The sequence below is a fragment of the Falco rusticolus genome, chromosome 1, assembly GCF_015220075.1.
Source record: "Falco rusticolus isolate bFalRus1 chromosome 1, bFalRus1.pri, whole genome shotgun sequence".
In the NCBI taxonomy this organism is placed as follows: domain Eukaryota; kingdom Metazoa; phylum Chordata; class Aves; order Falconiformes; family Falconidae; genus Falco; species Falco rusticolus.
This window is the reverse complement of record NC_051187.1, coordinates 119,367,696-119,392,175: the sequence shown is the minus strand read 5'-3', so window position 1 is coordinate 119,392,175 and position 24,480 is coordinate 119,367,696. Positions and strand designations below refer to the sequence as shown.

Genomic DNA, 24,480 nt, shown 5'->3' with positions numbered 1-24,480 from the left:
CGCCGCTTTTGAATTCTCTTCAGGCGGCGGCTCCCGGCCCGTGGCGCGGCGGCCCGGCGCTGGCGGCCGTTGGCGCGGCGGGAGGCGGCCGCCCGCTCGGGTCGGCTGAGGCGCTGCTCACCTGCCAGGCGGCTCCACACGGCCGCGCACGCCGGCGCCCGGCGCCTCGGTCTCTGCCCTTCGGCTGACGGCTTTATTCGGAGAAAGTTATGAGATTGGCCCGCCGGTGAAGTCCGTGGGATCCGGAGACCTGTCAGGCGTTGAGGAAGAGCTGGCCGTGCGTGACATACAAGCGGCTGGTTAGTGTGCCTGCACGCAAGCGTTAAAAATAGATTCTGCTCCTCGGGTGGCTGTTAGGTGGCACTGGAAATCACGATAGCATTTAGCAACACTTTGTAGTTGACATTTTAACGCGAAAGCAGAAAGGTGTTTTTATGCTAGCCCTGCTTTTTCCTTTTAGAGAGAGATTTAGGTGTTACTTGGAGTAACTTCTTTTTTAAGCAGGCGCTGTCTTTTAAGTAAGTCAAAAGCTGCCCACACTTGCAGACCTAAAACCTTCATAAAAGTTATGCCAAAATATGCTTGTTATGATTCTATTTCTAGAGGTTTCTCACACTCGGTGGAATATTGTTCAAACAGCAAGGGTTGTATGCTTTAGTGGCAGGATTTTCCCTTTGGCTTCGGATACCACTCACTCCCTGCTTTTGAGCTATGTTTAATACATATGTTTAAAATAAAATAATAATAATAAATTTCCCTTTCCCCTCACAGCTGCAGATTTCCCTTCCAGCTTCTCTGGTTTCATTCCCAGTTCACAGAATATAGTTAAAAAAACCCACCCCAACTTCCAGTCTTTCCTCAAATGCTTTCTCCATGTGGTTAGTACTGCTGCTTCGTGCTCTTGTTTTCAGCTGGAGCTGACCAAGCTGGCAGCTTTCTCTGGGTGGAAGACATGAACTGCAATGAGTGCAGGGTGGGTTGAACTAATTCATGGGGCCCAATTTATCATTGCTCCAGATTTGGGCGGTCAGTTTCACCAGCACAGTTTGAGAAGAATTTGCTGCCACTGCCCATATTATAAGGTAACAATGAGCTGACTTGCACAGGTGCATAAATGAGCATGTGGATTGCTGAAAAGTGATGGGCTGATATGTCTAAATCGTGTTTCTGCCTTTCCTTGTGAAATTTTGAATAGCTGTGCTGAAGTCAGTAGAAATATTCCTTGTGGAGAACACTCTTGGCCTTGGAACGCACTTCTGTGTTTCCTGAGGCTTGGGGGGATTGTTTCTCCAAATTTAAGTTCTGTGGCTTTTTTGTACTGTGGACTGTGCTACGTGATACTGTAGTATTTCATTTAAGAACTCTTGTTGTATCTTTGTGACTATAAAACATTGCTACCAAAGCTTTCATAGGTAGTAAAGAGGAATTAGAAAGTTTTAGTGTAACTTATTTCTGATGTAGGTGGTTTCTGTGGTGTGGGGTTTTTTTTGGTTTTTTTTTTTTTTTTTTTTTTGTGTCTGGGCGTATAGAAGGAAAAAATGAGGTTTTTTTTTCTTGCTATGTCAGGTGTGGGTCGGTGAAGACTGGGATGGTGCCATAAACAAGCTATCTAAAAAGAGTACAGTAGTAGGAGCCGAATGTCTCAAATGTCTTAATCTGCTATGCACTTTGTTAAGACTGCGTCACACTTCCTTTTGTACAATAAGTGTTTTGAAGCAATTTCTTGTGTGCTAGAGATAATTAGGTCTTAGTTTCATTGCAGTTAGTGGGTTACTTTGAGGAAAAGCCAGTTTTTCAGTTTGTCTTCAGGGTATACATCTGTCATAATTCTGCTTTCTTCCCATTCTGCCTCTGCATCTGTTTGGTGCAGTTTATTATAGTGACACCCGTTAACACGGTTACAGTTAATTGTCTGTCAGTGTTTGAATTACACACTCTTTTTACCCAGAGGTTTATACAGACCTTAAAAATACACTGGTAGGAATTGTGCTTTGTAAAACCTTTGACCTGAGGATGTAGATTTTTTTCATGTAAAATTATTTTAAAAAATCTGGTTCTATTTAGCTATTTGCATAACAAAGACTGACACACTTTACATCTTTCTCTTTGATCATCTCTCTACTTGGGGTCAAACTGAGTGGAAAAAGTATATGGTGTTCTTAACTGCACAGTAGTAGCATTCAAAGTTCTGTGGTGTGTTGCACATGGGGTGTATGTGCGTGCACATTGCCATGCCAGTTTTATGGGGTAATGTCTGGATTTCTTTTCTGAGGAAGCTAGGAAAAAGAGTTGGGTGGTTTTTTTTGACTCTTACCTGTTGTAACTCCTGGGATTTCAGTGTGGGAGGTGGGGAAAAAGGAAAGATCTTGGCATTGTTGTCCAGTGTGTGTTGCAGGGCTAAGAACAGAGGAGCATGATAATGTATACTGGTACAAGTGGTGAATTTGTGTCATGTTGCTGATTCTAGCCCATGCACTGTATCTGCCAGCAGGTACTGGGACGTAGGGAGAAATGTCTGTATTCTTAACTGTATCTAGTTATTTGTGTAGAGTTAGATGTTTCTTGCTCACCTCCACAAGGATCTTGTGGCCTGACATTGAGTATATTGGATTGTCATCTAGTAATTTCATTTGCATAACATTTCACAAGTATTTTGAAAAAGGCTTAATGCTCTTTCCAAAATATAGTAACCAGAAGAAATGTTTCAGGTGTTGTAACCTAGCCTTTAAAAACAATTTAAGTAATTGTACCATGGTAAATCTAGAATTACATTTCTGTGTTTGAAATGTGCACCTAATCAATGAATAAACCCCCAGAGCTTAGCTTTCAGAGCTAGCATAGTGAAAAAGTACGGAAAAATGACTGGTGCTGTGTCTCTGTAAAAAAATGCAGTGCAGCAGAGTGTGTTGCAGGCTGTGCCAGCCTCACCGGTACAGGCTTGGTATGGCTATCTCATCTGAGGGGGCTTGGTGGCTAAAAAGTCACGCCCTCTGCCCCATCTATGCCATTTATTGTGTGGTGTGATTGCATGAAGTGCTCTTAGACACATCGTCAGCCCTTGGAAGTGGGGTAACATTGCCGGCAGTCATGGCTGTTTGTAAAACTGTGTTTGGTTGAAGGTTGGCATTTGCTGCAAAAGAAAAGGGTAAATGTGTTACAGTAGAGTCCTCGGGAGAAATACCGATCAGCACGTTGTGGGTTGGTCTGTCTGATTTCTGAAAGGATGGTTTTAATATGAAGAAAGAATCATCTCTCAAGGAAATGAAACTGAAACAATGTTCAAATGTTGCTTGGGTTATTAGGAATTTGCACCAGTCACTGGAAACTCAGGGAATGTTTGGCTTGGTGATGCAGCAGCCTTGTTATGTTAGGGCTGCTGGACTCAATTGTAGCTTTTCAAGCGCTGGGCTTACTCTGCAGGAGAACAGTATACGGGCAAATGCCCCTTGGGGGCTGGTGTAAGAAGTTGGGAAAAACAGTAGAAGTGTTTATGATAGAAGATACAGGTTCAAGGGCAATGCTTGGTTGGCTGCTTCCTTGCTTCAGAGGAGCATTCATTTTGCAAGGGGGGTTGGGAAGTTATCCTGTGGCATGTGTGGGTGCAGTGAATGTTTTGTGGGAACTTCTGGACTACACAGTAATTACGTGGTTGCATACAGTTGTTGGGAATTGAGGTCAGTAACCTGGGTGGTCTCTTCTTGTCCTGCAAGTGTTGCAGGCTGAGTGTATAGTTTTTACTTATTGTTGGTATGAGTCTCAAAGCTTGGCTTAAATGTTTCACCGTTCTTACGGTTACATGTGATTTCTCTTTGCTTACAGGCATAATGATCACAGCTAGTTTGTACCATGCAGCTAGCTGTGGTACAGTCAAATCTTGTTGAACCTGCCTTTGCTTCTGACCCATTGGAACTAACAGACCTGCTTCTGTTACAGAGTATGTTTTAATGAGATCAGAGTTGGATCAGATGCATTGTGTATGCACCTGAGTATATTAAATGTATGTCAAAATAAAGTCAAGTGAAAAATACCAACATTTTCATGACTCTGAAGACCGAGAATTTCAGAGAAAAGTAATATTGCTGGCACTCAAGTCTCAGATTAGGAAAGAGATTGAGATGAGATAAGGAATTTAACTGAAAAGTGTGATAGTTTTTCCATTCTGCCTTTTTCAGTATAAAAATACCTCCTTAGTTTTAGTTCAGGATGTCCCATGAAGAATCAATTACTGTAGTTTGGGTTATTTATTCTTTTTTTCCTCCTTCAGTTTTGAGGATTAAAAAAAGCATTGCTTGAATTCACATTATTCTCTGAATATGCTAGGAAAATTTGTATGTGTGTGTTGAACAGGGAAAGCCTGCACCTTCAATCCATACCTCACCATCACTATCCATAATCTGTTTATTTTTAATGCAGTTGTTGTGTGACTTTAAGGTCCCCATCGCCTGATAGAAACTGATAGTCTTTGAGGCAGAGGCACTGTGATACCCTGAAGAGCAGCAGCATTTCAGTCTGTGTGGTTATAGTTCTTATTAGCTGTTCTAGTGTTATCTCTAGAATGTGTGTTCTGAACTGTGGATGTGAACATCTGGTGGGAACAGTTAAAATTATTTTAAGGGCAGAATATATCTGTTTTATTTTTTCTAATAACAAAAAATCTGCGGGGTTAATCTTAGAAGGTTTGAGACTTGCCCTAAGTAGCCAAATGCTGCTTTTCCATCTGTGATTCAGCTCTCTGTAAACTCAGGTTAGGTTCAAAGATGGGCAAATGAGAACTGTTGATTTTAACTTTTTTTTTTTTTCTTTTTTTTTTTTTTTTCTTCTTGCCTTCCATTTCTCCTTCAGTCTCCTTTTCCTCACATGCATCTATAAAGGCATCTCACAGAAGCTTCTTCAAATGGAGTGTTTCTTTTAACGTTACTGCCCTGGTTTCAGCTGTGAGAGAGTAAATTTTCTTTTCAGTAGCTGGTACAATGCTGTATTTTGGTTTTAGTATGAGAATAATGTTGATAACACACTGGTGGTTTTGGTTGTTGCTGGGTAATGTTTATATTAAGTCAAGGACTTTTTCAGTTTCTCAGGCCCTGCCAGCGAAAAGGCTGGAGGGGCACAAGAAGTTGGGAGGCGACACAGCCAGGACAGCTGACCCGAACTGGCCAAAGGGATGTTCCATACCATGGAACGTCACACTCAGTATATAAACTGGGGAGGATGGCCAGGACCAGCTGATCACTTCTGGGCGACTGGCTGGGCATCCGTCAGTGGGTGGTGAGCAAAAGTTGTACTGCGCATTGCTTGCTTGTGTGTTTTTTTCCTTTTGGATATTATTCCTCTCCCTCTCTTTCCCCCCTTTTCATTACAATTGATGATGATGTTATTTTATTTCAATTCAATTAATAAATTGTTCTTATCTCAACCCATGAGTTTCACCTTTCCACCAGTTCTCTTCCCCGTCCCACCAGGGGAGGCAGGGGAGTGAGTGAGTGGCTGCGTGGTACTTAGTTGCTGGCTGGGTTAAACCATGACAGTTACTTGGGAGAACACAGGCTTTCAAGGTGTCCAACTTCAGAAACCTGACTAGAGTGGAAAAGGAAATTAGCTGCCTCATCTAATACTCTGTAGTCCAGGGAAGTGGCTTCTGTTCTGGCTTCTCTTACTTTCTGAAGAACTGCGGAGAGTGCTTGGATTGGGAGGTGTGAATACCACTCTCATTTAAAAATAACGTTTAGTTTGTTCTTGCAAAGACACATGGTAGGAAGGAGGAGCTTCTGGGTCTTTCCTTATTTTGTAAATTTGCAGAAACTATGGCTAGGAGAAGATGAACTCAAAATACACTTAGCCAAAAAGATGTGGGTGAGCAGAATTTTGAATTTTCTTGCTCATTGCAAGGTCATGAGTGTGTCTCAGTGTATATACACTATGTTATTTTGCTTTACAGTGCATAGTGCTTTCCAGACCATGTGGGAATCAACCAAGAAGTGAGGGTTTTGACAAGGAATGTAGAAGTTACATTTCTGAGGGAACTTAATTTTTCTTGCATCTTCTTTATTTTGTTTATGGGAGATTTTTTCATTCTAAGTGAATATGTTCTTTTACATTGCTTTTGTTAGTATTTCTTCCAATTACAGGAAAACTATGTGAACGACTAGAAAAAGTACCATACATATTAGATGCTTATCCCCTTGGTTTTGGCCTTCATAGCAGCTAATTGATTTTTCAGTTCTGTCTTAGCTTGTTTTGGATCTGAATGTTGGCTTTCTTTCTGTGTAAGTGACTGTATCAGAACCTGGCTCTGGATCTACTGCATTTGTACCAGATCTCTGTTGAGATGATTGTGATGATCCAGGCTGGTTTGTGTGTTTATTCATTGGCAGCATTTCTGTCTGCCATACACTCAAAGTTCTGGTCTGCTTCGAAGCAGTTTTTCTGGAGAGAATTCTTCTAGCATGGAAAGAGGTTGTCATTTATGATTATTTATTCGCTGGCATCAGACACTGTATGTGAACATTTACTCTATGAAACTGTGATAAAAGGTCCTGGTGAAGTGAACGGTTCAGTTTCTTTCTACCTTCAGTGAGCAAAAGTTGCAGCTTAAAACTGTTAGGTGTTTTCAAAGACAGTGGTATTAAATCCCCCTCTGGAAAGTCACTCTGTGGGAGGGAGGCTTCCCTGACCTCTGTCTGCATGTGTAACCTGGAAAAGGAGACAATCTTGCAGTGCTCAGGCTCTTACAACTATATTGTCATTGGAAGCATAAAATCGAGCGTCGGGTTCGGTCACTTGCGATTTGCTAGTGATGATAAAATGAAGTTCCTCAAAAAAATGCTTATTTCTTTTTATATGAACCACATATGGAAGAGAAGGTATTCTAGTGTGGTTTTTTTTTTTTTTGGGGGGGAAGTAGTATCAAGCTTTCATTAGGCTTTTTGGGTTTCCTTGGTTTGCGAATTAGTCTTATAAAAGTTGAAAGCATTATTAAGTTTACTACAATGAGACATGTTCTCAGTGAACAAAGTTGAAGTGGTTAACTGTATGCTGCAGAGTGTTGTTGAAGGGTTTTTAGGAAATCCCAACTCAGGTCAAAATGAGGAGATGAGATTTTCTGCACCTAACTAGAAGCAAAAAAGTATTTGTTGTCTGATTTCCAAATCTTCCCCCTAGAGGTATGTATGAGGGCTTTGCTGCTAGCAGAACACCCAGACCTTGTTGATATCACAATTGATATGTAGTAAGCAAAGACTCAGGGGATCTGATGTGCATCTAGAGTCCTTGTCAGTTTAACTTACAGTGGATATGCCTTTCTGCGCTTGTCTTGTCATGTTTTTTCTACTCTTCAGTTTACACTTTTTAATAGCTTTTTACATGTGAATGCTGACAAGCTATTTACAGCTTCCTTAAATTTTCTGAATCTGGTTTCATTCCACAGAGAATACATGCAAAAATACCAATACCCTGTGAATAGCAGTTAGAAAGGTGTGGAACTTTTTGCCTTTACATCATTGATTCATGTGCAGTTGAACTCAATATTAGTAGAAGTCTGGCAGTTTGGAGGAGCTTCTGTGTAATCTTTGGTGGTCTGATGCCTGAAAAACAGTTAGTGTTAGGTATGGCGCTGGAAATGTGCCTGCAGGAGGAAGTAGCTCTTTTACTTTAGAGCGTGGTGCCTTCCAGGGCAGAGATGATGTGTGTTTAGTTAATCTGGGAAAACTTGGCTTGCTATGCTGATGTTTCTTTATATATATATGTGTGTGTGTGTTTAAATGGATTTTAATCTTTGATTTTTAAATCTGGCACTTTAAACAGGAATAAAATGGTTCCAAAAACATATTAGCCAAAGTAAATATTTACACAAGCAGTAAAAATGTTATTGTATTGCAAATCTAGTGTCAGAATGGGCAGGGGAAGCTAAGTGTATTGACTGCAGATATTTAGTGATTTTAAGACCTCTGAGAACAAAACACGCTTTTGTTTTGGGGTGAAAGTGTTGGTGGGGTTGTCATTGATACTCTCCAATTTTGTTCATCTGCTCGTATGATGACTGCCTAATTAAACATCCTTGAGATATTCACAGTTCATATTCAGATGCTGTTTAAAGTTGTTTGTTTTCCTTTGTGTGCTGTAAATCCTCGCATGCCATCAGAAACACAACTTGATGACTCTGTATTATTATCTTGGGTTAAGTGCTGTCTCATTGCTTTGCAGGCTGCCTGCTGTTTCCCGTGGAGATCATGAAACGGCGACGGCTTCCTAGCAGCAGTGAGGATTCTGACGACAATGGCAGTAAGTGCTCCTTTGTTGTAGAGTGCAGTAGGTTATGAGTTTGAAAACACGTTTTAATGCAGTGTTTTATGTGACAGGCATTTTGCATATTGGTTGGACTGGTAGACGTGTACTGTAAGGGGTCTAGTTTTGAACTCAGTCATTCTGAGCAGATGGACAGTAGATTCAGGGTCCCCCCCACCAGACTGACTGTGCAGTGTTAGGTAATAAGATAAAACAAGAAAAGTTGGTCATCATATTTAAAATCTTTGCAGGCAGCATAATTTGTCATTACAAGGACAGAACTTGCATGGAGACATCTGCTAACAGCCCACAGCTTAGTACTGAATAGAAGTTTGCATTAGGATTTTAAATTTGCCTCAGTGTTGTCATACTCCTATGCAATGGAGAGGTATATTGCTTCAAATTTAAGCAAAAAAGATTGATGGTGCATAAAAGTTGTTCCTTACTTTGAAGATTATTTTGTTTGAGGAATAACTTTCAAGAATTTGAATTCAGTAAATCAGTTTTTTGGATCTAGAATGTATTTTACTTTCTTTAACTGTTTCTGTACTGACATAAGTAACACTGAGCTCTGTATGGTATATGTATCTCTTGAGTTTGGATTTCAGGGATTGATACTCTTTTTTTCATTTAAGCAGGAATAAAAAAAGGGGCGGGGGGGGTGCAAGATAAAATGGCAGTGTGGGAAATGTGCGAAAGTGTTGTATTTGCCCAAACAAGCAAGTTGATTGTACTTGGCAATAGTGCAGCTTAGCCAGTTGTCAGAGAGATTTTCCTGGTTTTAATTTGATCTGTCTGGGTGCACATCTTCAAATCTGAAGTCTTTTGTGAGACTTCAGTCTGAACTGTTAACAGAAAATGATCAGCGAGGTTTTCCAGGTGCTTTTGAAAGCTTTACTCTGAGGACATAGCCCAGTGCTGTGCTGTGGCCCTGCACAGGTGACTGCTTCACCTGCATGAATTTCTTACATGTGCCAGTGCTGCAGGGGAGTCTGTCTGCTCGGCTGTGGCCCAGTCTGCACCTTAAAACAACCACAGGCAAAATATTGCTGAAGTGAAGTAGTGGTAGAAGGACTGGAGGAGATGAGAACTAGCAAACTGATGAGGAGTTAGTCCAAATAAGGATTGAGTAAAATCTGTTAAAGAGGTGTGGGCTTTGGCTGAGTTTTGGAGAGCTACCTGCAGCTGGGGGGTTTTGGAAGAAAAAAATCCCGAATCAAACCTGTTTTTTCTTGGTTAGGAGTTTACTTGGGGTTATAAAAATTGAAGTCTGTATTTCCTCAAAGGTGATGTGTACATCCCCAAAACACAGATGTGTTTTTACTTGTAAAGTAGACAAGTAGCAGCAAATGTGATGTATTTCATTAGAATTTTGCTTTACCCTTTTTTCATTACTTAGTAGCTTTATATAGTAGTGTTTCATTTTGATAAGTGTTTATTTTCACACTCTGAGCAGTTTGGCTTTTGGGTTGTTTTTGTTTGTTTGTTTGTTTGTTCGTTTTACTTTTGGATCCCTTCATATCCCTTGTGTTACCAAATAAAACATGAAGCAGATAATCTTGGAATTGGAAGTTCTGAAATATATACAATTAATTGTTGCCGATTATAATGCTTGCTTATAATGTTATTTGATATATAACTGTCTGGAATAGAGCTGTTGACTTACTGAATTATGTTTTCCAATGTTTTCATCTGTACCATAGATCAAGATCTAAGGAAATGAGTTAGAAAAAGAAAACCAAATCTTTGCCCTTTTATGATCTCTCTGTTTTAAAGTCTAATTAATATGAATAATTGTTGAAAAAATTACGTGGCAAAAGGCAGTGAAATTTTAAAGTATTTTCAAGTATTGCTTGAAATATATACCACTTACCCTTCATTACACTTCCCCACCCCCCACCCCGACTTGATTTTTTCCCTTTGTGAAGTTACAGGGCACATTCAGATACGGATTCCTGCATGTTCATTCTATTACTGTACACACGTTCGGAAAGATCAAGGGTTAATAATCAGAGGCTGAGATAACGTTTAACGTAGGGTCAGCATCTCCAAGGCTTTTTGTCGTTCACAGTTTCCCGAGAACAAAGTGACGCTTGGGCCCTTTCTCTCTGCTTTTGCTGTTACAGGGGATACCAGTAGTTCCATGCGATTGTGTTTGAATGTCAAGGGTCTCCCCTTACAGGTTTCACCTTCATTTAATCTTTTCTTGTCAGTACTAGAATTACTGATTACTCTTGCTATGTTAGTTTCTGTATTATTACTTTGTCAGTAGGATCTCTGATTCACTGTACTGATACTAGTGTTGGAAGGGAAGCAAATTCTCTTGCCTAAAAAAATACAAAGTAAAAATTTGTGTGAATTTCTGGGCTACATGTTGAAGGCTTGAAGTTTTTCACTAGCTACGCTTCCTTCTCGGAGTTTCCAGAGGCAGAAAACAATTAAATAGGCTATTCTGAGCACTTCAAACGGCCGTCTTCTAATTGAAAAGTTGAAAATTTAATCAACACTTAGTTGGAATCCTATTGCCAAACATCTGCTTCCCTTCACTCAGTGGCACCTCTTGACCCTCCAGTGCACTTCTTGCATTCCCATCATGCTGAACTCGATAGTCCTTCAGCTCTGAGCTCAGCACTGCTCTCCCTCATCTCGCAAGGTGAGGACTGGACCTCCAGCTGTTGGGTTTCTTCGGTTCTGTAGTTGAGTTGTCATGCTGTGCCTTAGTAGGCTCTGATCAGGCATCTCAGATTCATGATGAGTGTGACAGGATAAATGCTGGAGTAAGCTGATGATGCTTGGCAGGGGTAGACTTCAACATCTAGTACCATTTTCCAGGTGGCAGTAGTTTGGCACGAAGAAGTACACATTTGATTTTATTGGACTCAGGAATATGGATATTTATAAGGTAGTAATAATGATGCTACTAATAATGGAATTTCTCTTAAAAAAACTAAAAAATGAACATACGAAGATTGCTGTCCATTAGATCACCGAACTGAATCAGTTTCCTTGGCAGTCACAGGGTGATAGAAAAACAAAGCTCGTATCCCAGGCACTGAAAATATGTTATACCAAAGATATAAGCATATCTGTAGTTCTTCAGAGGAAGCAAGAGGTGCTCACCTTTTGTGAGATGAAAAAAGGGAGAACCATTTTCATTTAGGGGTGAAATATGGATCAGAACGTTTAACAACATGGCACAGTCCTAGAGAGTACATACATGTATTTACTGACTTAAGATATTTTAGTGTGGGTGGTTATATATTTTTTGCAGTATTTTAAAACCTTGGAGCTTAAAGACAGAACCCTGACTTTTTCTCATCACTTCTTTTTTGCCCTCTGACTTCATTCTTTCCCAAAATCTTAACTGCAGACTTCAAGCCCGCCAAAATATTGATGTTATGTCCTTCAACCTAACTACTGAAAATCGTTAAGCTGTGTCCCCTTAAAATCAGAGTACTAAACCTTCATTTAGACACGGGGCCAGAATAGCACATTTGAAGCATTGAGCAGGAGGTGTCAGTGGAAGTTGTGCTCAGCAGTTTGGCAGTTAGTCCCTGGATGTCTGAGTGTGTTCTGAGAGATTCATTTTCTGAAATTATAGGTCACTTGTGAACATTTTATCCATGAAATATAACTGAATAAAAAAAGGCTGCAGGCATAGTTCTGCATTTTGAACTTTTGTCTAAATACTGAGGAATGGTACCAGGTGAGGCTTGGTGAAGACTTTTAAAATTATTGACACCTGAAAGTAATCCTTTTCTTGGTCGTCTGGCAGCTTGTGAGTTTCTGTCCCTGTCCAAATAATGTATTACAGCAGCTATAATAGATGTTAATATTACCCAGGCCCATCATAAAAGCCTCGTGATGTACATGCCGTCTTCTTCAAAACCTGCATTAAGTAAATCAGTAATGTTTACATCAGACGCAATTATGTCCTTGTCATCTGCATGCCTGATAGTTTTGAAGCAATTTTTGTTACATTGTATTTCCGCTTGCCCCTCCATTGCAAAACCTCCTCTTTATGATTCCAGGTTTTACTCTAACTAAATGTTAGATACTGAAGCCGTTTTATCTTTCCAGCTCAGTGTTTGACTTGACTTTCTAGCCTCATCGGTCTGTAAATCTGCAAAGGTGGTTTGTTCTGAATATACCACGTGCTTTGTTTCTTGGTGAGATAAAGTTGTGCGGTGGAGGAGTTTCCCATTTATAGCTTCAGGGCATTCCTTTTGCACAAATTGCTTGGACACGTAGAGAGATCGTGTTTGAGTTGAGATCTGAAGCCCAGACAGTTGTATTACAGGGAGCTTGGGTGAAATCCAGGCCCTCCTTGATGTCAAAGAGAGTTTGGTCGCTGTTTTCCATGAACAAGGAATTCAGAACATGATTTTGTTCACGCTTTACTTGTTCCCACGATGCCTCTTCATTTATTCTCAGAGGGATTATCAATTCATCATACTCCTACATGCAGAGTGTCTGAGAGAAGAACTGAAGATACTTGCAGATGAAAAATACTTCTAAGATTTACAAGGTTTCACATCAGTTCCGAGAAATGAAAGATTTAATACTTACGGATTATGGAATATAGTTCTGTAATTTAGATGGACCCTTATTCTATCACTGCTAAACAAATGTTATTTTAAAGTTAAATGTATTTTGCCAATATCCATTGCTCTGACTGAATGATGGGGATCTTAGTTTTAGAAAGGGCTTTTCATCCCAGTGGATTCCCGTTGTGTTTGAGATGGATCCCAGAGTGCCTTCACAAAGGTTGCCGAGTACATAACCTTAGGTGTATACGTCATTTACCGCAGAATTGCAGCTGCTGCTGGCCTGAAACGTGGCAATTACTTAGCAGTGCACATTACTGAGCAGCGTTTTATGAAAAGGAAGCGAAGGACATTTTTTGATTTTCAGTTGAGCTGGCTGGTTGGTGAGGGACAGTGATTAAACAACAGAATGTAGTGGAGTTACAGTGCTAGAATTTGGGCAAAGCAGCGAGTGTAGCGGTCACTGCTGTGCTGTTGAAAAAGGCTTGTGGCATTTAGAGAGATGACCAGTGGTCAGAGCTAGCTTCTTCCTTGGAGGTTAGGCTCACTGGGGCAGGGTGACTCGATGAAGTTGTTACGCTCTTGAGCACTCTGGAAGAGTGATTTGAAAGACTTACTTGGGCTGATAGGATATCGCATCTGAGGAAGGGACGACATGTAACCATCACCGTCATTTTTGGAGAGGCACATTTTCCTTCCCAAGACTGCTGATACTGAGTACACGTAATTTCACTGAAGTTTTAAGGCCTGACACCATAGGTGATGAGCCTATGAATGCTAGGTTGGGAGGCGCTCAAATTGACTTTGGTAACCTGTATCAGACTTGCGCTAAAACTTTGTATGGAGTTACCGTAAAACGTTGCTACAGTGGGAAGCCTTGGGCTAGGTAGCTGGCGTGGCACTTGGGACTTGTGGTAAAAAAATAAGATGGGGTCTAGGAATTCCTCACAGTTAGAAGCGTGACACGTGCTTATGCATGGTTATGTGTGTGTTCTTTGAGATTATAAAGCTCAAATGTGTGCTGCTGGGAAAAGGGATGCTAGGAGGGAACTTGTATTGAACTGCTGTGGCAGGGTGCAGCAAAGACTGTTCATTATGTGTGTCAGATACTGAGCAATTGTGCAATGTTGTAAAGCACTGCAGAGATCTTATGGATCCATGCATTGTTCAGCAGCTGCAATTGGGTAGTTGTCAAATGACACTAAATTTTAAATAGCATCGGTATTGACGAAAGAAAAGGCTGTTGCTTTTTCTGTTTTCACCTTGAAGGAGATTATTGTATAGTAATACAGTATGAATCAAAGATAAGGAAGATTGATAGGCAAATCCTCCAGCAACAGAAACATGAGAAGGGGAATTTGGCTATGTGAGACCATACCATAGGTTGTGTTTGCATACATGCTGCTTTCTCTGTGATAAGACCTGAAGGCTTCTACCCAGGAAGCTCTTCCTGTACCTAGCATTATGGAAAACTGCCCTTAGAGTAGTCTGCTTCTGTTGTTGTTGTGCTGGAATTTGGGTCTAGGCATGGAGTTCTGTCTAAGTGACATGAAGCCTTACTGTAAAGAGTTGTGGGCCAGGCACTAAATGAGGAGGCTGAGCATCTATGTCTTTTCTTCAGGCTGCAGATCTTTCTGACAGAATGTTGGCAGCAGCACCTAGCTGGTGTCGGAGTGAGCTGAGGAACAGTATAGGCATCTGGAAATGCCAGCGTTAAGCAGAAGTGACAGCCAGACATACAATCATGTCGGGGATGTTTTGCTCTGTTGTGCTGCCTGGTGTTAACGGTGTAGTGGGAGTGTATTTCCCGTGGCAGAAGTGCTTTCAGATGCCCAGTAGATCTGAGGCTTTGAAGTGTTCAGAGGCTGTAGCAGCAGGTAGTTCCCCAGGGACACAGCTGGGTGCCTTGCAGGTGGCTTCACAATGGCCTTGTGTGTGATATGTAATAGCTGAGCCTTTCCTGCTCATGCTGAGTAGTATATTAGTTGGGGGGTAGAATTCCCTGAGGGCTTGAATTCCTTTATTGGACCCGAGGAATTTTCTGTTTTGATGGGCGGCTTTGGAATCAAAACATAGTCTTGACAGATCATTTATTAAATTGATACAGTTAAAATTGATTATGTTTTCCCTTTTTGGGGAAATGTGTTTTTTTTTTTTTCAAAATGTGGAAAAAGAAGTCACACTCCTTGATTGCTTTCTTTTATTATCAGAAGGTGTGCGTGTTATATACACCCTGTAGTGGTATTATAAACCCACTGTATTTACAGTGTAAGGTGTATATAATAGCCTAGGGGAACAGAAAATTTGCCTACTAGTCTCTTAGAAGTCGCATTTCCAGCACCAGTAGTGTGTTAGAGCTTTGCCTCTCTTGCTGTGAATTACACCTCATTAGTGGTTTGGGATTTCTTTTTGCGTTTTGTCTGTAAATGGATAAATGCAAAGGGAGAACTAAGGTGTAGTAAGAGTATGATCCTCCTCCCGTTGTTCTCTGGTGATGAAAACCTTTTAAAACATACAAACACATGGGCCACCTGAAAGGATCCTAACTAAAAGAATCTGGATGGTCTTGGTCCAGGAGATCCTGGAGTGATAGTGTTAGCTAGGCTGCTCTGTTCATTCTTAACTTGCAGTCATGTAACAGGATAGGCACTTAAGACATCTTTTATCTCTAAGTTCTAGTGATGATAGTGATGCATGTTTTGGATGTGTTTGTTTAGCTTCATGCTTTGGAGTTGCGTGTTTTTCACATTCACTGGTACTCACGTGACTTTTGGTAGTACGGGCTCTCTTAACATCTCATTAATTTTGCATCTGCTGTAGAACTCATTTTCCCCATGAGGTACATAATGTTATCATAGAAAAGTTCTACATCTTCCAAATCCCCGTGATTCAGACTTCCCTTATGGTGTGGTGTTTTTTTTTTGTTATTTTACCAAAACTGTGTTTGGCTCTGTCTTGATCTTTAGTTGTTTCTCTAGTCTTGGTGATTCTGATCCAGTTTGGCACTAAGGTTAGTATTCAGAAAACTGCTGATGAATATAGTCATTTCGGATACTTAATACAAGAGGATAGATAATTTTGATGAAGAGTGTCTGGAATCTTTCTCAAATAACTCTATTAGGTTCATGTGCTTTTATAATACAGAAGAGCTGTTTTGAATACTGTGTTTGTTTTGACCGCAGTAGATTGTTTCCTCTGTATAATCCAGGAATGGTTCTTGCTTCATGTATTTAGACGTAAAAATCAGATCATTAATCACTGAAATAGCTGTAATTGCCTGTGAACTTCTTCTTTCAGTGAGGTCCCTTTTCTGGATTAGGTATGAAAATATGGAAAGGACGCTTGAAAGACGAATAACATCCTTCATTTTCCTCCTGTGCTTTTATTGGTATACTTAGAGTGGGTGGATTGCTTATTAATGAAAGCAGCTTTGGGCGATTCAGTGACCCGGTCTTGGCACTGTTGAAGACAGTGATATTTTGCCGTTAACTTTAATGGAAGCGGAGTTGGAACTCTTACTTGAGATTTCAAAAGTAGTTAAATTTAATACTGTTACGGGCTGGATATTTTACTATCATTTGGCTGGCTCCTTCAATTTCTTGCACTTCTGTGTCTTAAGTGGCAGTGGTGGTTTGAATCTGTGAATGTATGCCTTATACTTGGGTTTTGTTTATTCAGTGAGTAAATGTTTTCCCTATTGAAGTGAAGCCCTTGCCAAAGGTCATCTGTTAGCTGCAGTTACAGATCTTAGTGGGTAGTAAAATCTCACTCCCATGAGAAATTCTTCCACCCTTTTCTCTAGTATTATGCACAGTCAGTTTACACTGCTTAGAAAAATACAAGTCTTTTCAGTAACTTACTAAAAACATTGCCTGTTTTCAGTGTGCATTCACCAATTTTATGTGCAAGGAAACAGCTATTACGGAACTATGTAAGAAACTATTTCGTCCCTTGTTCAGTGTAGGAAGCTCGTTGGCATGGGAAAAATACTCATTATAACATATCCTGAGGAAGGCTGGCTGTGTTTAGGTTGTCCCTTATGCATGGAAATTTTACAGAGTATGTTTTTGTATAACACTTAAAAAAAGTAACTTAAAATGAAGATTCTATAGTTTTGGTGCCAAGAGTTGACCTTCCATGTTGGGGAATAGTTAGTTAATCCAGTGGCCTAACCCTTGTGTACATGGTCTGTGTCTAAAATAGAAGTACACATTTAAGACAGTGTTTTGATGTATAGCATCTGCAGGTTACACAGTAAAGAAATGGAGATGGAAGGTAGGGTAGGAAGTTTTTTATTCCCCACCTTCATAGAGTCTCTGTGACAAGAGAGAGACCTTGAAATCCACCTTTTAATACCTACACTGAAAAAAAAAAAAAAAAAAAGGGAAAAAAAAAAAAGCCCATATGCTTGCTTTCTTGTCTTTAGTTTGTGATAAGCTGCCATCAGAGCTGAATTAAAGCACATGAGTAAAGATCCAGAAGTACATCATATTGCTACTGCTCTAATTTTGCAGATGCATGCGTTACTTGGGAACAACTGTATTAAAGCCTCCAGACTCACAGCTCTTCTCCCAGAGAAACTTCAGAGCCAAACACCACTTTGCCAATACAGCTGGTTGTTCTTAATTCCTTATCGTATATCCTCATATATGCAGGCTGTCTCCCCCAGGTCCAACAGCGTACAAAATGCTCAGCTCCACAAATGAATTAGAAATTTTCAAGTGTCTGACTTGCTGGTGCGGTGGTCTGACTAGCTGAATACCTCAGTGGCAGATAGTTGGTCAGATGTTAATGTCTTGCTGGTGGAAAATACCAGAACCCATGAGAACTGAATACTAAACTGTGTGGGTATATATGTGGTCTGTATCTTCTAGTGAGGCTGTTGATTTTAAAGAAATCACATGTCTGAATGTTAAAATGTTAGTATTTATACTGTTATACTGCAGGAAAAATCTGTTTTTCTGTTGTGAATTTTAGCTGTGTATCTGACACTTTTTGAGTGCTTTCACTTACTCCCCTGAGTCTTTTAGGTTAACTTTGAGTATGGGCTGATAGGATCCTTCAGAAGGAGTTTATACTGCTGCTTTTGTTTTTTCTTTTGTTTTCAAGAGTAAAACGGTAGTTAAATGATCTTGGGAGTCTGGCTTTCCACACACGTTAGTAAATGGCAGTCGGTCACTTTTTGCCCCCTTTTTTTTCTTCTTTTCCTTTCACAGAAATATGAAGTTGTGATTGTAAAATAGAGGGGCTTAGGAAAAGTGCCCATTACTTTTTGAAAACCTTTCAAATCACTAGCTTTTGTATTAGAACGCTAACATTTGCTTAAAATAGTCTTTTCTGTATTCTTACCTTAGAAGATAGTATTATTAGTTGTTTGCTGTGTACCTTGCGTCAGTTTTGACCACACTATGCATATTCTGTGTAACGTCTGTTACTCGTTGCTTTGTTACAGAGTGGTTTTTATTGGGGCAGATTCTTTAATGTATTTTACTAACTGAAAAGAAAAGCGTAACTACCATATAATGAATTCTTCTGATAACTTGTCACTCAGTCAGTATCTTTCCAGTGAAAGTCTTGGACAGTCACTTCACTTTGAAAATGATTTTTGTTTTCACTAGAGAGCTTATCCCATCCTATGCAATCTGGTTTTGAACAGTGCTTTGTGATCCCCAGGAGGCCTCTGGTGGATGGTGTGAGGCGATGTTGCTTTTACGGACTGTAGCCTTACGCTTGTTACTCCTAGCATCTAGGTGCAGGCAGCGAGGAAATGAGCAGTGTGGGAAGGTCTTTGCATTGGTTCCGTTTTATTTGTCTACAATTAATGCCCGGAGTTGCAAAATGTGTGTTTGTCCTTCAGTTCAACGTGTAGGTCTCAGCTTCCCTATCATATCGACCTCTATTTCAAATTCTTCATGTCTCCAACCCATAAGAATTTATTATTTTTTTGTTGTTGTTGTTACTGCTGTGTAGTTGGCAGTGGAAAATACCTGCTGTACCTGTAAGTTTTACTGAATTAAAATTAGTTGATTCGCACAGGTATAATATATTCTGGTGTCAAAGAACAACCTTGTCAGTGGAGTGTAGATTCTTTCTCTTTTTCCTTTTCTCCTGTTACAATATTTCTGAAAGCTGAGACTCTGTCAAAAGGTTTCAAGGCAGAAAGTTATAATTTGTTTGGAATATAATGAATAATTATGCAGACAAAAATTGTGCAACCACAGTGAGAGATGTGCTGAGGAGAAGAGACACCAGCTTGTTCTGTGGGCTTTGCTGTGTGCACGTGCAGTGTGCTACATTTTGAAAAGGCTTGCTCTGGTAAAAATTGGGTAACTGATAAAGATATTTGGGACATCAGTACATTAGCTTCAAAAGAGATCTCAGGCTGTCAGTGGGCCTCCTGGTCAGTTAATCATGTGCTGAAAGTGGTTTATTGATGCTTGGGGACGGGGGGAAAGCATGCTGTGAAGTAGCTTTCTTCAAGAGCTGGGTGGAAGGCCAGTAAGTGCAGTGCAGCCAGTACATGTGTGTATCAGTTGAAAATTACAAATGAAACAAAACCAAAAGAATAATCATACAAGTTTACAACTGAGTAACTTCTATTTTCTAGTTTGTTTTGAAAGAGCCTTCTGCAGGTTTGTCACAGAAACCCGACTCTGGCTTGCCTTACTCACACAGCCCCACTCAGGTCCATTGGCTGCCTCGGGTGAGCGGAGAGAGCAAAGGCTTTCATGGATACGTGACAGGGGTGTCTGCAAGTGATCATTTCTCTATCCTAGGTCTGTCCACCTGGTCCCAGCATTCCAGATCTCGACATCGGAGGACTTCGTGTTCCAGACATGAAGATCGAAAACCTTCTGAGGTATTTCTGGAATTTGATTTGCATTTTGTTACATCTGTCAAATACAAAGCCCTATACATATTCTGGTAATGTATCCATTTCTTCTGATTCACATTTTCTTTTCTTTTTGCTACATTTTAGCTGGCATCTGCCCCCCACCTCCCACCGCCTTTTTTCTTTTTCTTTTTCTTTTTCTTTTCTTTTTTTTTTTTTTTTATGTGCCAGGAGATGAGGGAGTTCTGCTGTTGGCACAGCCGCTGCCAGCACCAGTTTCTATCTGCGAATTTTGTTATAGTCTGACACCCATTCGACGTAGCTGCAGAGTCTGTCTTCTGGTATTTTAAGCGTCGGGGTTTATTTGTAGCTTGATTTGTGAACAGTGGAAGTTTACATTAGGTGCATTTATTTCATAGCTGGTATTGGGTCTTGGTATGTGATCTTTGTTAAAGTGCTTGTCAAACTAGAAATCTGCTTCCTGACAGTTCTGTCTTGCATAGTGCTTTGAGGAAATTGTATCAAGGGTGATAGAAGTCTTTGAACTTTCCAGGATGGATCAACTGTTAGTAACACATAAATGCGATCCAGTTCTTTGGAAATACTCTTGCTGAATCTCCCTATCTGCAGGCAAATACTACACTGCGGAATTTGTAGAGGCTGCAAAGAAAGCGTTAACTTTGGGAGATGGAACTTCTTAATTTAAGATGCTTGTGCAATACAGCTATTTCTGGTGCATTATTGAGTGAGTGATGTTGAGAAGAAATGTGCTTTACTCCTCTCCCCAATGACAGTAGACTTAAGTCCTGGAGAAGAGTTTTCACAAGAATCCCATTCATTGTTCAGTGTGAACTACACCTAGTACTGGTGAGTTCCAGTCTTCTTTTTTGATTGTTGGCTGTTGAAAACCTTCTGGGTTTCTTGGTGACTGTAGAGGCTCCTGGTGAATTTATTCTTGCTGGTAGTAGATTTGCTTGCCTTAGTTACATCCCTTAGAAGTAGCCTCATAGATCCAGTTTTGAGAACTACGTTATGAAAGGCTATCAGGAAATAATCTGAGATAATTATGAATCTTACTCTTGGGTTTTTTGTGTTCTTCTGTTTTCTCCTCTCCGTTTCCTGCATTTGTTGTCAGAATCTTTGCAGTTTTGTGCTGCTCTCTCCTGTTTTCTGAGCCTGGATGGACTTCTCATATACTTCCCTTCAGCTCTGTTTCACAGTCTTTTCCCTCGCTCCCTCCCTTCTCCCTCCACTTGCATTGTCTCTGCTTGCCACAACACTGTTCTGATGATAAGTGTGCTGGCAGAAAAGTGACACTTGCTAAACTCCCCGGGTGAAATCCTGGTCTCATTGAAGTTGGTGGCAAAATTCCAATCGACTTCAGCGTGGCCAGGGTTTCACCCTTTAGTTTTGAAGTGTTCAGTGCTTCTGAGAGCCAGCACTTCTGTAAGCTCTGCTTTGCTCCAGGCAGTCTGATTGCATCAGAAATTAGAGCAGAAAGAATGGTGTCACAGGGCCACTGGCCTGGGAAGGAGTTTCTTGGCTGTCAGGTGCTGCATTAGCTTTGCTTCTGGGGGAGTTTTGCGACAAATTTATCTGAGAGCCTGAGTTACTTTGGCTCTCAGATTGAGCAAGTTTTGTGTCCCATTTTATATTTTTAGTCTTCTTTTCATTTGACATTTGATTGCTTTAATTCAGATCTCTTAAAAGTGCAGAATCCCCTGGCCCGCTGTGCTTGTTTGTTTTGTGAGCCAGTTTACTTTGTGGCTTATTTATAATTTCTTAATTGGAGCCTCACAGGACTTACAATTGGATTGCTTAAAACATTTCATTATATTTCATTACCTGCCTTCACCCTTTCCTTCATATGGTAGTATTATTATTTTTTACTGTTGGCAGTTTTTCTGAACATGTCAAGACAAGTGTTAAGAAAAATGTCATGATTTTATGCTATTTTTATGACAAAACCAGAGTGGAAACAGGAACATACTGAGACGGAAGTGGGGTAGTATGTGTGTTTTGAGAGGGAGAAGAGGCTTCAAGATGTGCAGTGTGGTAAGGCAAATCACACTGTGAAATATTCTAAGAAATATAAATAGCCATCAGGTTCACTGTTTCCCTAAAATACTTCCCCCCAAATCGTAGGGAATCTATTGAGATTTCAGGTCTGTGAATAGTGCGTGACAGACACTGCTGTCCTGGGGAGGCCTGCCTAATTAGCACTCAGTCTAGATCTGGTTCTTCCTCAGCCGTACGCAACAATTGGCTGGAGCTAATGCAAACTAGTGTGGCTGTTGGTTTGGGGCTGGGAGGTTGTGTTACTTTGCCCCCTTAGCAGCTCAGTAAGAGAATCTAGGAGCGCTGCCCTGATGATCAGTCTTTGCCTTTGTAACTGTGCAACGTGGCTCTGGGTGGATGTGGACTGCCCACCACAAACTGCGAAGTCTGCAGGCGAACTTTTCTTAAGATGTTACTTATCTTTGTCTTGTCCTGGTGGTGCTTATTTTCTGTCACCTGGTTGCTTTTTAACCCTTTCCTTTGAACGTGGCATTGAGTAGTTAAAAGTTTATGGTTCTGGAGGTGCAGAGTACTGAGTGCAGTTACTGTAGTCTACAGCAGCCTTGCCTTACAGGGAGAGCAGGGTGGGGAGAGCTGGAAGAGGTGTCAGCAAGCGCAGGCTTGTAGTTCTGATGCCTTGACTTTCTGCAGTGCTGACAGGCAGTGGCCAACCAGGCAGAAGCTGCCACAACAGTACCACAGCATGCCCGCTGCAAGAGTGATCCCTTTTTGTCATTCTACAGCTTGCTGAAGACAGCATCGCTTATTCATGACTGCTAACCCAAAAGTTGCCAAACACCCTGCTTGTTTGAGAGGTGGATGCCTTTGAAAAGGCAAAGTAAAACTAAAGCTACCATGCAGAGGTGTCTGTAGCTGATGGAATAACAAGAACCTGTACTGAACAGGGAGCTGCTACCAGAATTCCAGTTTGGGTCTTACTTTATTTGATCTTTTGCATTATTATTTTAAATACTTGCACAAAGAGTCATCTCCTTAGAATTTCCTCTTGTGGCTGGTCATGGTAGAGTCACGCCTTGATTTCTACCACAGGGAGTTTCTAGAATGTCTTTGGATTAGTCAGAGCTCCAATAATTGAAAAAAAACCAAACCCAAAAACCCTACCAAAAACCTTAGAGCAAAAATGAGTCTTCCTTGTGCTGTTGATTTAAAACTCAGAGCTCCTGCAGCTTTTATTGCAGCCAAGTCGGAGGTAAAGTGGATAGCACCTTTCAGCGTTCTACCTTTGATGCAGGGGGAGCACCAGGACTTGTAGTGGAGTTTGCGGGAGTCATTTGATCAGGATTTGCACCGTCAGCCACCTCTGTTCCCTGCAATGAACCTAAACTTCTGTCCTGCAGTGGGCTGGGTTAGTGCACTGGTGATACAGTGACCTTGTTACACGCTGTGCTCCATGGTTACCCTGAAGCTGCGAATCGTAGAGTGTAAATATCAAATGTCAGTGTCTCTATTTTCTCTCTTGGTCACTCTCTTTGCAGGTGTTCAGAACGGACCTGATCACTGCCATGAAGTTACATGACTCCTTCCAGCTGAACCCTGATGAATACTATGTGCTGGCAGACCCCTGGAGGCAGGAGTGGGAAAAGGGAGTTCAGGTGCCAGTTAGCCCAGGGACCATCCCACAACCAGTAGCCAGGTATAGTTTGGAGGAATGTAAACAAATACACATACGTTTATGCTAGCGGCTTATGTCTACATTGCCTTGGCTTCTTGAGCTTTATTCCACAGTGTCTAGCTAGAAAGGTCTAGGTTCTGAGAGGTGAAGTGCAACCTGCCTCAGCTTTTTGAATGGTCAGAGAGGTCAAGTCAGGCCTGTTCTGGCAATGCGTTGAAATATGAATATCAGAGAATCACTTTTGGCATTACATTAGGATGGAGTGTGATGACAGAACCTTAAAAATAGCTTCTGTTTTTAAGCCCAGACTTGACCTCACTCAGCATTGCTGGGAGAGCACTCGTCTGATGCTTCTTGTGCTTAGTTCCAAGCCACTGCTTCCTTTCAAGGAACAGTTAAGACAAGCCAAACTTAAGGCTAGAGAAAATACAGAATTTATTTTGGTTTCACCTGGTTTTTGGTTGGTTTTGTTGTTTTTTTTTTTCCTTGTTTCATTTACTAACTTAGGAAATTGATGTACAACATTTCAGCTGTTTAGGAACCATCCAGATGTACATGTAACTAAATACAGTAATGTGAGATTTTCTAGCTCTTACCCAAGAAACACTTATTTTCTCTACCTTGTTTGTTACGCTTGGATACTATTTTCTGTTTCAAATTAAAGAGTACAGTAGTATGGGCAGGTGTGTGCTGCAGCCCATCAATCTGTCCTACGCTTAGTTGGGGTTGGAGTTGGGGAAAGCGAGAAGAACAAGGATTATTGCCATTTCATCATACTAGATCTCTTTGAGTAAGTCCAGGCTGGCCTGTAAGGTATTACCGAATGACCCATGAGTGCTGGTGGGGCCAGAACAGCCCGATCTCTGATGTACAGTAAATCTGGATGATGCTACTACACTGCTTCTGCTAGGTCTGCATCTGCCAGCTTTAACCTTGGAGTAGGGGGACTACAGGAGTGTTTGCACTTTTTATGTTCTGTGCAGCAACCTGCAGATGGCTGCACAGCCCCACTAGGTCTGTACAATGAGGGACTTAGCCGTGCATCAGGTAAATCCTCTCCTTCCTTTTCCTTCTGAAGGATTGGACCTGAAGCTCCAAGATCACTCAGCATTTCCCCCTCTGCCGTGCAG

At 41.0% G+C, this 24,480-nt stretch overlaps 1 protein-coding gene across 9 annotated transcripts in view; it reads left to right on the top strand.

Annotated features, from left to right (window-relative positions):
* Window positions 1-24,480, top strand: part of JADE1 (jade family PHD finger 1) — a 48,091-nt gene that overhangs the window by 4,318 nt on the left and 19,293 nt on the right. For 8 of the 9 annotated variants that reach the window (XM_037397797.1, XM_037397853.1, XM_037397834.1 and 5 more), the window contains exons 2-4: window positions 8,200-8,277; window positions 19,604-19,686; window positions 23,214-23,371. In XM_037397797.1, the coding sequence (XP_037253694.1) occupies window positions 8,200-8,277; window positions 19,604-19,686; window positions 23,214-23,371 (319 nt within the window). The remainder of the gene's footprint in view (window positions 1-8,199; window positions 8,278-19,603; window positions 19,687-23,213; window positions 23,372-24,480) is intronic. The other variant, XM_037397870.1, reaches the window with a different exon arrangement.